Raw genomic sequence first — 14,335 nt, forward strand, 5'->3', positions numbered from 1 at the left:
AATGACGTTTATTTTGTGTAACATGAATACAAATTTGTACAGTATCTTTTCCAATTATACTCTATAACAAATTTTGTTATAAGAATACCATATTTTTAGTGTTGGTCAAAAAGATAAGAATTTATATTATATAATATTATATTTGTTACATTGTTGGTATCATTGAAAAAGATATGTTTAGTTTTTTTAATAAGAAAAAGATATGCATAGTTTCTTACAATATAAATGTGTAAATTATATATAAGTATAATTTTTTTAGGCAACTACACTTGTACTTTTAATTAAAATCAAAATTTTATAAAAATAATTATACGCATTACACAATACTAACAAAAATTATACGCATTAGCATAACAAAAAAAAAAAACAGAAAGAAGAACATAAAGTATTACTCTAAACGCTAACGTGTGTGTGTATTTCCGTGGTTGAAGAAAGGGAATAAAAATATTCGGTGTCATTAATTGACAGCGTGAATACAAATATTTGCGAGGTTGTGATGATCAAAAGATATTGAAATTAATATATAAGTGATAAAAAGATAATAAAATTCCTTAAAAAAATAGATAATAAACTTAAATGGAACCTCATTAAAAAATTAAATGGACCGGTTAAAAAAAAATAAAAAATGGAAGAAAAAAGCATATTGAAAAAATAAAACAAAAGGTTGCCGGCGGGAGTTGAAGAGAGGTGCTTGTGAAATAAATTGGGGAGAAATAGTTTTTTGAAGTAGCATTCAACAACTTTTAATTAAAGCTCATTCCATTCAATTTTATGCATTCTAAAAAAAGTACTTTTTTTCGAAGGTACTTTATTGATATTGTGTTTGGCCTAGCTTCTCCTTAAAAACTTAGAAAAGCTGAAAAAAAGCTGGGTCAAACGGTACCTAATATGTGACTTTTTTCTGTTGTAAAAAAAAAAAAAGTGACTTTTTTCTAAACATTGTACTTTTTTTTTTCTTCATATATATTGAATATTGTATGTTTTATTAAATTGTATTGAAAGTTTTATGTGTTTTTTTATGCTTAACGATAAAACTTTGTCCACGGTATTAAACAACCAATTGTGTAAAAAAAATAAAAATATTGTTGATATTATTAATCTCTATTTTTTAATTTTAAATAAAAGAACACTATATTTTGACAAAAAAACACAGTATTAAACAACCGATTGTGTAAAAAAAATGTTGATATTATTAATCTCTGTTTTTTAATTTTAAATAAAATAATGGTATATTTTGAAGAAAAAAATGTTATATTAATATTGTCAAATAAGATAATAAATTAGGGATTTGAGATTTTCAATTTAAGGGATGACATTTAGGGATTTGAAATTCAAGTTGGGGATATTGATTTTTGGTTCAAGGACTAAACTGGCCATTTTTTACTTTCACTTTGATCTCTGTGACACACTTAACAGAATTATTTAACGTCGTGGACTAAAGTGATAACGGAAGTGCAGAGTCAGGACTTCTTTGTATTTAATCCTGAATCAGGGACCTATGTGACAGCGAGGGACAGAGTCAGGGACTAAAGTGACGATTTGCTCCTTAAATAAATTACACATTTTAAGATTATTTTTATCCTCCTCTTAAAAATGGATTATTGTTATCTTAATCTTTTTGTTTTTGTTTTGGACTTCAATGTTATCTCACTGATAGAAACACATACCCATATTTTTTAGTATAAACTTTCAACACTCTTTTTTATTGGTTAAAATATATGTGAGTCTCATCAATTTTACAAGACCCACATAATTTGGTTAGATATATATGAATTTTAATCAATAAAAGATAATTTTTTCTTTTCCAAAAAAAAAAACAAAAAGATAATTTGTTGAAATGTTGCAACTTAGAGAGTGCATTGCTACCACTTGATTGTTTATTTTCCTTCTTTTAGGAGCAAAAGAGGGGAAAGAGCTAATTTGTATTATTTTGCGTTACAATTGTTAAAAATTGATACTAACTTGACATCTTCGTGAAAAATAATTTTAAAATGAAAAATACGTGTAAACTTATAAATTTAATTTCCGCAATTCAAAATATTAGCATGCTTCTTAAAAGAAAATGTCAGACAATATGCATGATTTCGTCCTCCTAATGATTCCATAACCCAAGTTTGAACACCAAATGATGACGATGATGATAAATTTTGATGGTGCTGTAAGGACTTGGTAGTAGGTATGAATCATGATATGTTAAACTAGAAACGCTGTCATTTTCTCCATTTTTTTGCATCGAAATTATGTGGTCACAAACATTAAGTTATGGTGTAGCATTTTGAATTTGATGGATAATGGCGAAGAAAACGCTAATGAGCGATCAACACGACTGGGGAATTTGTAGAATAAAGTGAATGCAATGTGCACGATAAGTTAATGGGAGTATAAGCAACCACTAAGATAGAACTTCATTATCATTATTGTCCCTTTGGAATGGAATAAGTGTGGCACATCAACAACACCAACCTATGGTCTCCAACATTTAGTAACATCAAGAGTTTAATTTAAGGGAACTTATACTGTACACTCGCAAATTGAGGTGTATCGGTATTCTTGCTTCTTAAATCTATAAATTAACGATTAATTTTATGAAATAAATAGTTATTTGCCAGCATTTATATTTTAGAAAGTATCATTTCATAAAAATAAAAATAAAAACACATCATTCATTGTTTATACGAATCATGGTAAATTTTTGACATATTATCATATAAAATAATCAAAGTTCTCTATTATGAGCGTTAAAAATTCAAAAAAAAATCAATTTTATTTCGTAGACGATTTTGGTGAATAAGATTTAATCATTATATTTATAAATGATAAAAAAATAATATTTTTCTTCAAAAAACAACTCATTTAAACTATAAACTATAATATTTTACTCGAGTTTACCCGAGTTTGACCGAGTTAACTCGAGTCAAACTCGTCAAACATTTCGATTTTACCAGAAATTGAGTTTACCTACGAGTTGACACAATTTTAATACCCAAAAACGTAAATTCGGTAAACTCGGCGAGTTAACACTCGATTCGTGAAACATTGAAGAGAAAGGACTGGATTTGTCAAAAACACGAGAATAGTTTGGGCTAGTAAGCACGACTGGTGTAGATAGCATTGCCTATGTTAGAAAGGTTAACTAAAAAGTATTTATATATAAGGTTTAAAATAAAAAAAATTATCCTACGCCCCAATAATCATATTCTTACCCCTACAAACTATGAAAGATACCAATTTAAACTCTTTCTAAAATCACATTCATTCGCCCCATCATCGTCATAAATTAGAAGTTTTTCAAAGTTTTTATAAAATTAATGGAAATTTTTTATGTGTTTTTCGGAATTAAAAAAGTTGGGAAGTTTTTCAAAGTTTTTCGAAAATTACAGAGACTATCAAATGGAGAAGTTTTTTGGAATTTGTTCGAGTTTCTTAATTTTCATTACAATCAAAACAAAACAAAAAATTTAGAGTCTGTTTGAAATAGTTTTTGTTTTCAGTTTTTGAAATATACAAGTCATCTTATCACAATAGTTATCCTTTTACATGTTTTAGTTTTAGTCCTCAAAACTAAAAAAATTCAAAACAGTTTCCAAAATTATAATTTTAAAAAATAGTTTAGCAAAAAAGTTTTTAATTTTCAAGTTTTTAAAAACTAAAAAAGAGTTTTTGGGAAGTGTTTCAAAGAAGCTCTTAGTTTCTTTAAATATAACATGGAAGGGCAAATGTAAAATGGTGCGTTCCTTTTGTTTTCTTGTTTATTTTATTTAATCAAAATTAAAAATTGAAAAGTATCAATCAAATTGAATAGTGATGAATGATAATCCCGTTTGGAATTGAGATCTAAGATCATATATAATGGCGACATCCATATTTTTTGGTACTTAAATGAGTCTCACGTATACACATCATTCATTTATAATTTTATAATAATAGTACTTAATAAACACTCAATCCCTTAAATCCAACATCTCACACAAATTTTTTAAATGTGACCCACTAATCAAATATCATTATTAACTTTATATCCCTACATTTCAATTTTTTAATATTACTAAAGTGTGGGGTTCCCACTTAAGATTGGGTCTTATAAGACTCACAACAACTTTTCTCCCAAATGGGGGTTCCTAATAGATACCAAGTCTTAAAAATTTAAGACTCCCCTATTGGAGACGATCTAAGCAAGGGTCGGCCCAGGGCATAGGCTGGGGGTACGGCTCCCTAGGCCCATGCCCGTAGGGGCCCAAACATTTTGTTTTATGTCGGGGCGTATATAGAATTAATTGGTTAAAAAGGGGTATATATAGTAATAAAGGCAAATTAGGTCCAAACCATTACTAAACTTCAGCCCATCAGCTGTTTCAACTTTTTTTTACAACCCAACATCATTTCATCTTCACACCCCCAACACAATGCTTTCATTTTCACCCCCAACATTTCATTAGCCAAAACATTAATTTCGTTTCTAAAGGATGGTTTGGTGAGTGACATTTGGGAGGTTAGGGATGGAGAGGTCCATTAGAATCTTTCATTAATAAAAGGTGAGTGAAAAGTTACGCCGTTGAATTGACACGAATAAAAATCATTTATTTGGCTTTTATTATTTATTATTTATTATTTATGTTATGTCTATAACCTAAATAATTAAAGACAAATAAATGAGTTTGATTGGAGTCAACCCATCTTTTGTCTTGTCATCTATACTAAAACAAAATAAAATAAAGTTATATTTATTTTCCAAAAGTTGTACGATTCTTATCATATTTTGTTTATATAAAAAATGACGATATAGACTTTAACATAGAACAACTCAAGTTTTTCTTCTTCAAGAGAGATGAGTGTAATTTGTCAAAAAGAATACATTAAATCTTATAATTGTTAATTTTAAATTAAACATCGATTTCTTAATACGTTTACCGTGATTAAAAATTTGTGTTTGTCTCTATGAATGTAATTCAATTGATAGAGATATTGTATAATACATACATGGACCTGGGTTTGACTCAAATTTCCCACTCATTGAATTTCTAGCTATTAATCCACTTTTTATATATTTTTTATGGAATACTTTATAGAAAAACAAATTGAAAGCCATCATAATGACATATAATTGAATGCATGTAAAAAACGTATACATGTAAGTCAAATTCTAATTAATACACATCATTTTTACAAAGCAATTTATCTTAATTTTTTTTTTTAATATTTCTTTAACAGTTGAATGTGCCATGATGGCATGCATTGGTTACTTTAGGGGTGATCAAGTTTGTTTTGTGCTCTTTGTCATAAAAAAAGTTTGTTTTGTGCTTATGTTTCAAAAAAGAGTTTGTTTTGTTCTTGCTCAAAGAATATATAAAAGAATCCTCTTTACTCTGGAGAAGGAGAAAATATATATGGATTACCTGATATTTTAAGTTAGTTCGACTCTTTTAGTTAGACTCTATTCATGCAAGCATGTGGTGAATTATATTAAACGTATTCACAATAACATGCCTCTATATTAATTTGGTGTCATATATTATTAGAATGTAGACATTTGTATTTTATATTCCTTTACAAACTACAAGTTTATTTAAAGCAAATGATATTGCTATTTGCTACCTAGGTCGATGACCACAAATTTAAGCTATATACTACCTAATTTTATGTGATATTCGTATATGTATGTATTGACTTTATTATTACTGGCAATGAAATGCTTAGTCTTGCTTTGTTAAAAAAATAAAAAATAAAAAAACTGCTGGAGCCAAGTCATGTCAGTAATATACCGAACTGGATATTCCATTTCCATGAGACTTCTACTCTTATTCTAGATCCACAACCGCTAGGTCATTACATGTGACATATATAAATTTAAGAATCAAATCTACAGGAATAATCTATGAGATACAGATCCGTCCACCATTAATTTAATCAACAGTTTAATACTTTCTTTAAAGTAATAGTTCAATACTATATCCGTATTGTTATCGTACGTGTATTATTGCAAAAACCAACACACACACAGATATATATATATATATATGCATGATATTTTTTAAAAACATTTTTAAGTAAAAAATATATTTGATCTAGTTGTACCGTGTTTGATTTATAAAACTGTTTTAAAGATAAGACAAAAACTGAAATTTTTATCTCTCACTACAATACAACTTTTTATCCCACGTATAATTTGTTTAAAACAGCAACATAATATTTTATCCATAAAAATCATATAAGACCAAAAATTATTCAATTCATGTGATATTCTATCTTATGTTGTTTTGTCCAGCCTTAAATGCAAGTTGTAACGCCCTCTTTAAATTATTTGATTTATTTAATTATTTAATTGAGTCTAAAATTTATTAAAAAGAGTTTAAAATATATTTATTTGATTATGTGATTTATTAAGTGGTTTATGTTGTTATTTAATAGATTAAGATTTGAAAATAGAAATAAGATTGAGTTGAGAGTTTGTTATGAGATTTTAGAGAGTTTTGGGGGAGAAAGAGAAATAAGATAAAATAGAAAAAGGGTTATAAATAGGAGAAACCTAGTTTAGAAAAAACATAACGTACGATCAATTTTGGAGAAAAGGGAGAAAAAGCCGAGAGGAGGGAGAAGACCTATGAGTGCTGTGATTTTCATCTATAAGGTAAGGGTGGGACTAACATTCAATAATCTTAAGTCATTGATTCTGTAGGTTTTCGTTTTTGAGAATTTGGGAATTAGGGTTAAAAGTGATTATTTGATGATTTTCTAAAATAATGTTTTGGGTCAAGTTTTATGTGGTTTTGAGTCTCTTTTGATGTATATAAATGTTTAGACAAACTTTGGCATCAAATTTGGGCATAGGGAAGTTAAAATTGGGATTTTGGGTTGAAAAGTGTGTTTTTCCCGAGTTGCTCTGTGACAGCATATCTTTGTTTCATGTTCTTGCGTCTTTTTCACACGTTTCTGTTTTGAATTAGCCTTTGGTGTAAACATGAAAGTTGTAGATAATTGTGTTAGCTTTCCAGTGGCGTCGTTTTGACTTGAAAATGAATTTTGGTTTATGAGTTAAGGTCAAATTACTGCACATAGGTCACCGTGAATTTTTATGAATTTCAGCACAACTTTGTCCGAATTTGAAATGAAAACTGGTATTGATTGGTACAGAATTGGTCTTAGGTGTAAACACGAAAGTTGTAGGTATAAATGTTAGCTTTCTAATGCCGTTGGTTTGACTTCAAAAGGATTTATAGAATTTGAGTTATGGTCAAATTACTGAATGTAGGTCACAGTGAATAATTGATTATGATTGATGAATTAGTATATGTATGTATATGTTTGTGAATACGATATTGTCCATGATTGATGAAGTGTTATATGTATATATGATGTTTTAAGATGTTGATTATTATTTGATGTTGTTATATTGTGATATAATTGTATATGCATTACTTGAATTATATGTGAATAATTGAGACGTTGTTGACTTGCATTTGATATTATTATGTCATGCTGTTTTTGTATACTGTTGTGTTGCTGTTGTTATTTAACTAAGCTGCATGAGTCGGTCTAAGTTGATTAAGATGATGAAGTTCCAAATTATTGGATTATATAAGAGGTTGTCGATTTAAGATATTACGAGGTCGAGTCCATGCATTAGCATTTCATTGTTGGGGGCTTGATGCCCTGGAGCCTTTGCTCAATTAAGTTGAGGGCTTGATGCCCTGGGAGCCTTTTTACGCTCAAATAAAGTTGAGGGCTTGATGCCCTGGGAGCCTATTTACGCTCAAAGATTGGTACCACATGCATGATTAGAAGATTAAGTTGCATAGTCAAGAGGTTAAGTTGTCAAGTTGTCGAGTTGTTAAGTTGTTAAATCATGAAATTGTTTAAAGCTGTGATTCTTTATATGAACTATTAAAGAAGTGAATTATGATATATTATTATCTATGATGAATATTATGATGATTACATGATGTTGTCTATGAGTTGTTAAATATGATTGATGATGCTTATGTTGTTAAATGTAATTGATGAATTATATGCTTAATATTATTGTTTGTGAAATCTCACCCCTTCTGTTTGCCCACCATGGGTAACTAACAGGTAACCAAGAATAGTTGATGTCGTGTGAACTTTCCTTCTCGTGTGTCTTAGGTGCTCTGATACGTAACGGGATGAGAACTTTGTTATTGCTTTTCTATTCCTTACGTATTGTTTTTTAAGATTTATGACTATGTTTTTAGATTGGATTTTTATGAGACATTTATGAAGAGACCTTCGTGCCAAAGACTGTTTTAGTTATTGAAATAAATTCCGCTGCGAAGTATTAAAGATCTTGTATTTGAATTTTAAAGGATAAATAGTTATTTATTCAGTTTATGATTTTAAGAAAAGAATGTGACATTCCGTTTATGTTGAAAAACTCTGATTATTTATGCGAAATTTTTATGTTAAGAAAACGGGGTGTTACACAAGTCTACATATTTTTTCATACAAAAAATGTGCATCTATTTACACGCAAGCTATAAAACATTTTTGTTTTCTTTTTAACATTTCGTTATCCTTGAGTTTTGTTGGATATGTGCTCAACATTTAATTTTTTATTTAATTTTACCTACAAAACACACAAATATCCAATAAAACTTCATGGTACTAATTTTTTTCTTCCCATTTTGTATGATCTCTTTTCCTTTATTGTTTCTCTTTAAGTGTTTGTTAAATAAAAATAAAATTATTAAATAATATAGTTATTTATAATTTTATATATTTTTCTCTAACTAATTAATTATAAATAGTTTGTTACCATAATGTTATAAAAAAAAGTAGCTTAGATAAAACTGAAAGAAAATCTAGAAACAAGAGTTATAGATTATTTATAGATTTAAACATGAGATTTTTCTAATAAATATTTATGCTGAGAAGATGGTGTTTTACTATAAGACATGAAAGACTTTTGCATTTAAAAAACACTTATATGTATTTATATATTTATGATCCTCCAAAAATACTAACGGAATTCGAATCCACAACTTCTCAAATTCAAGACGTGATTTTATACCATTAGATCAAACTCTTGGAGTTAAACATTTATATACACATAAGATTTGATTTATATAGACTGACCAATCAAATTACTCCATAATACTATATTTTTAGTCAATTCTAAAACTCACTTAGTCTCTACAAATATATTCTTTAGGGGAAATTAATGTCATAAACATAATGCAAATTCAAGAATATTATCTCTATTATTTTCTTTCTGATTTAATTTGTGAAAATTACACATAATTGGAAAGATGAACTATGAATGAAAGAATCACTAATGAACCAAAGAAGAGTAATCAATTAATGTTGATCGATCATATATATATCACTATGTGTTAGCTAGCTACAGTCACAGTTTGTCTTACAGAACTTGTACGAACCACCTTAAAAATGCCCATATTCTCCATCATTTTCTTGCTCTTATTAGGATGAAACAACTTGAACCAAAACCCATTTTTTTTACTATGACGATCATTGCTTTCGTTATCTCCTTTTCTTCTTCTTGGAACAACAACCATTGATTTGCTCTTCACGAGTCCGCCTTGTTTGTGAAACAAAAAGATGGAAGAAGTCTTTCCCTCGGTAGAGAAAGAACAATCATGCATTGGAGAAGAACAAGAAGAAGCTGAAGAGGAAGAATAATAAGAGGACAAAGAAGAAGTAGAAGAAGAACAACAGGATGAGGTTGTTTTTTGAGAGCTATAACTAGAAGATGTGGATAATTGATCAAGCTTATCTTTCAAACAAATAGAACATACACCGCGTGATTGAATATGTTTAGGGTGTTTCTTAGAACGACAACCTTTGAGGTTGAACATGTTGTCCTTGTCTTTTCATTATAATGTGAACAAGCTGGTTGGATATATAAAGACAGAGGGTTATATCATGAGGGTGTGTTCGAGTTTCTGTGATGGTTCATGGGAGTTTCCTCAAAATGGTCTTTTTGACGGTTTAGTACAAGTTGATAAATTCCTAGGATGAATTTTAAAATGGACGATAGTGATGGAAACAGGTGGAGTGAGTCGGTGGTTGTGATCATGCCTTATAATTTATGTGTGTGAAAAAGACCAAACCTTTTTCTATGGGGCGGCGTGGAAATTCTCAATTTGTAAACATGGGTTGGCGTCGACAAGATCAAATCAACCTTGTGGAGGAATTGTGGTAAATGATTAAAACGTAGTCGTTTCGTATTCATATTCCCAACTTATAATAAAGCTGGAGATTAGCCTTAAGAAAAGAGCAAATATATTTCAATAATAAACCGTTGGAAAAATATATATTATACATGCCTTGTATCACCACTAACCCAATATATTTATAGGCCTAAAACGAAATTTAAATAGAGGTATTTTTAAGTGTGTTTAGGAAGAATAACACAAAATATAAGATTTTTTTTCTATAGAGTAATTCCATCTGATGCGTGTCGAAATTCAAATTTTGATTCGTCATATTGTGAAAGTTTTTCCCTTTCCACTAAAGTCAACCATATATGTTGAAAATAATATTTAATATAGATATTATTTACTAATTGCTAGATTTTAAAATATCAAGATAATATTGAATTCTTACACAAATATAAATTTATTTTTTACTTTTGCATACTTTAATTACAAACTACCTATCTTAATATATTTTGAGCAAATAACATCAAATTAAATTGATAGAAATATCACTACAAAAAAAATTTGATAGAAATATAAAGAAAAAATGAAGGTACAAATAACAAATAAAATATCTAACAATGTCGTGGGTGTATTTGACTTAATTGGTTCAGTTGGTATGGTTGACTCACACACAAGATTGTGGGTTTCAACTCAAGTGAATCAAATGTCGCTGGAGGATTGACCTTTGCTAAAGGGAATGAAGTTTGCTAGTGAACGATTCATAAGTACCTATGTACTCCCTCTATTCCAAAAGGTACGAAAAAATAGGTCAACTAAAATTAATGTATTTGGTTCAAGATTTATATCAAATTCATCAACTTATGTTAACTAAATTTTGTTTACATTTTGAGACGGAAACATTGATGTTTGATCGTACTCTAACGAGCCTTTAGAGCTTAACTCAACAAAACATTTTATTAACAAAAAAAAAAATTCTTCAATAAAAATCAAAATTTTGTAAGTACCTGTATGTAGTCTTTTTTGTTGTTTTGTTTTGGGGTTTTTATCCCGTTTGTAAAGGAAAATCTTCAAGAAAAACTAATTCAAGAAAATTGAAAACCATGAAAAATAAAATATTGTTACATTTTTAATATTCTTTCCATGAAAATATCATCGTCATCATCATCATTTGGATGGAAATAGACCAGAGCGGCCTACGGTCTAGCCAACGATAGACCAGGCTAAGGTAGACTTTTTTTAGAAGCATGTTTAGTTTAAAAGGTTAGACTGCATGCCATTCAAAAAGCCTCTTAGGCCGTGTAACACCCCGTTACTCAAAAGCAATTAAATAGCAAATATACATCAGAGTAGTTCCACAACGGGTATGCTACACGTCATTTCAAAATTTCTTAAATAGAAAATAAAACTATTTAATCAAGCAACTTATTATTTATGAAAACATAGCAGCGGAATAGTTTTCAAAATCCATAACCTCATGAACATCCAACAATAGTCTAAGGCATTAAAGGCCTTAACATAATTCAACATCATAGTTCAAAGACAACAAAAGGCTCCACACCATAAGTTCCAAAATTTGATACATGGAAAGGAAAAAACAACAATAATAAAAATGATAAATCTCATCCCACGTATCAGAGCCCTAAACACGACTTTGAGCCACCACCTACTACTCAGGATCACCTGCAAGTTACCCATAGGAAGGGCAACATTTTCAAGCAGAAGGGGTGAGATTCACAACAATAAATATAGATATTAAAATCATCAATTGAATCTAACACCCTAATCAACAACACTTTATCTTGTAAACAAATATATGTATAAGTCACAAGCAACAACAACATCAACAATACACCATGATCACAATGAATATATATATAAATGCATATTCAACACCAACATCATCCATCAGAAAGTAACTGAAATCAACAACCAAGACTCATGCAAATGACATGACCACTGCCAAGACACCATCTTAGACTTCTTAATGAAATGCAATATGCATGTGGTACCAAACAGGACCGAAGCCCTCACCGCTTTTGAATGGTTAAAGCATTCATCAGGACCGAAGCCCTCACCGCTGTTGAGCAACTAGTACTCCAGGACCGAAGCCCTCACCGCTGTTTTATGCATATGCAATGGACCTACTTGTGTATATCTACATACAACTGACCATGCAATGCAACTCCACTATAATAATATGTATGATTCAATAAATAGCATACATTTCAACCATCATCAGTATTCATCAATCCAACAATCCAATCAACCAAAATAATGTATAATTATATACAACCATGCTCAAATACAACAACACCAACCACTACTAATCATGCAAGCAAGTCAACACTCAGAAACTGTGCAACTCGCCTCGCGAGCACATCTGCTCGCCATGGCGAGTTCACAATAACACTAGCTCGCCGTGGCGAGTTCAAGGCGAACTCAAGGCGAGTGAAAATCAGGTACTCTCGGGAAAAATGCCATTTTCTCACTCAAATCCAAATTCTAAGTTCCCTACTCATCTTTTTAACCTAAAACTTTCACCATTCATCATTAAAATCATCTAGGTACCTTAAACCATCCCCAAAACATCTTATAACAACTTTTCAAAAATCAAGTTTTATTATGGGCTACTCGCCATGGTGAGTTGGACTGCTTGCGAGGCGAGCTATGAAGTTGCTCACTCGCCATGGCGAGCACAGCTACTCGTGAGGCGAGCGATGAACTTCTGTACGGGCAGAAAACTGGTTTTTCCCAAAAATCCCATTTTCCTTCCAATCACTCCCCAAATCAGTTTACAGATACATAATTAAGTGTTCTATGCAACCAGAACCCAATTCTAACATCAAAAACATGCTTACAACTTCAAAATCATCATTCTATCATAAAACCCCAAATTCCCAATTCCTCATCAAAACCTGTTAAATACAAAATCAGAATTTAATAACTACATTCTTGAAGTAAACCTCACCCTTACCTTAGAATTGCAGAAAGAAAAGCACAGCAATAATCAACTCTAGGTTCTTCCTTGGTTCTCTCTTGCTTCCTCCCAAAACTGGTTCTACGTGAAACTGTTTTTTCTAACTTCTCTGTATTAACTTCCCACTTAATGTAACTCCCTTCTATTTACACTTAACTCCTCATAATTTCTACTAACTCCCATTAATTCCCCCAACACCAAAATAATTATTATTTCATACTTATTCTAATTATTATTAAATAAACCATATGATAAAATAATACACCACATAAATCACCCAAAAACACACATATATATAAATATATGCATATACTCCACATAAATCACCAAACCTCATATATAATTATATATATATATATATATATATATATATATATATACTCCACATAATAAAATAATTAAATAAACAACTAGGGCGTTACAGGCCGACATATTTAAGTAAATATAAATAATATTATTTTTTGTACTTTGAATTAAAATAAAAATTTGATAACTTTTTCAGTAATTTAAGCTTATTTAAATGCATTATTATAAACTAGAATTGAAATATGATACAAATATATAGTCAATTCTGTAAAAATTCACGTTGATTATCAAAAGAGAGTTTAATCTAATTGATACATTAGTTCGTTAGTCTAGTTAAACTAAGACCACATTGTTTATTTAAAGATATTCATATAAAATAGACTTTTAAACAAGTTAGCAGGTTGAATCAGACTTTTAGAAGGTCAGACTCATACCGAAAAAGTAAGCATACGACAGACTACATGCATAATTAGACCTTATAAAGCTTAATTTGACCTAACCTATACCTATCCCTAATCAACATACTTCATCCGGTCACTATTATAAGCAAAAATTCATTTAGTAAATAATGTATGTGATCTATATAGAACACATACATTATTTATTGAATAAATATAAAAAGTCAACTTTTACTTATACTCCATCCGTTTCAAAATTCATGTCCAATTTTTGCAATGTGCACTATTTACTTGACTTACTTTGACTATACTTTTTAACTAATGTATACTTTAAATAATTAAACATATTTATTTTTTTTGAAAACTCATTAACATATGTGAAAGTGGTTGACTTGGACATATATTTTGAAACAGATCGAGTAATAATGACCGGGAGGAGAATAGAATTGCCTCTGTGTTCGAATAGCATTGGATGACATAAAATGAAATGGGTGACATTGAACGAGTGCTACCCTCTATTC

At 29.7% G+C, this 14,335-nt stretch overlaps 1 protein-coding gene across 1 annotated transcript; it reads right to left on the reverse strand.

Annotated features, from left to right (window-relative positions):
• Positions 1-9,193: 9,193 nt before the first annotated feature.
• LOC11424392 (uncharacterized) lies at positions 9,194-9,935 on the reverse strand. The gene has a single exon (XM_003602789.4). The coding sequence runs from the start codon at positions 9,825-9,827 to the stop codon at positions 9,345-9,347; it is 483 nt and encodes a 160-aa protein (XP_003602837.1). The 5' UTR covers positions 9,828-9,935; the 3' UTR covers positions 9,194-9,344.
• Positions 9,936-14,335: the final 4,400 nt, after the last annotated feature.

The sequence above is a fragment of the Medicago truncatula genome, chromosome 3 (assembly GCF_003473485.1).
Source record: "Medicago truncatula cultivar Jemalong A17 chromosome 3, MtrunA17r5.0-ANR, whole genome shotgun sequence".
Classification (NCBI taxonomy): Eukaryota; Viridiplantae; Streptophyta; class Magnoliopsida; order Fabales; family Fabaceae; genus Medicago; species Medicago truncatula.

Bases quoted from the DNA above. Each gene is read 5' to 3' on its own strand.
- LOC11424392 (XM_003602789.4), bottom strand. From the start codon at position 9,827: ATGTTCAACCTCAAAGGTTGTCGTTCTAAGAAACACCCTAAACATATT.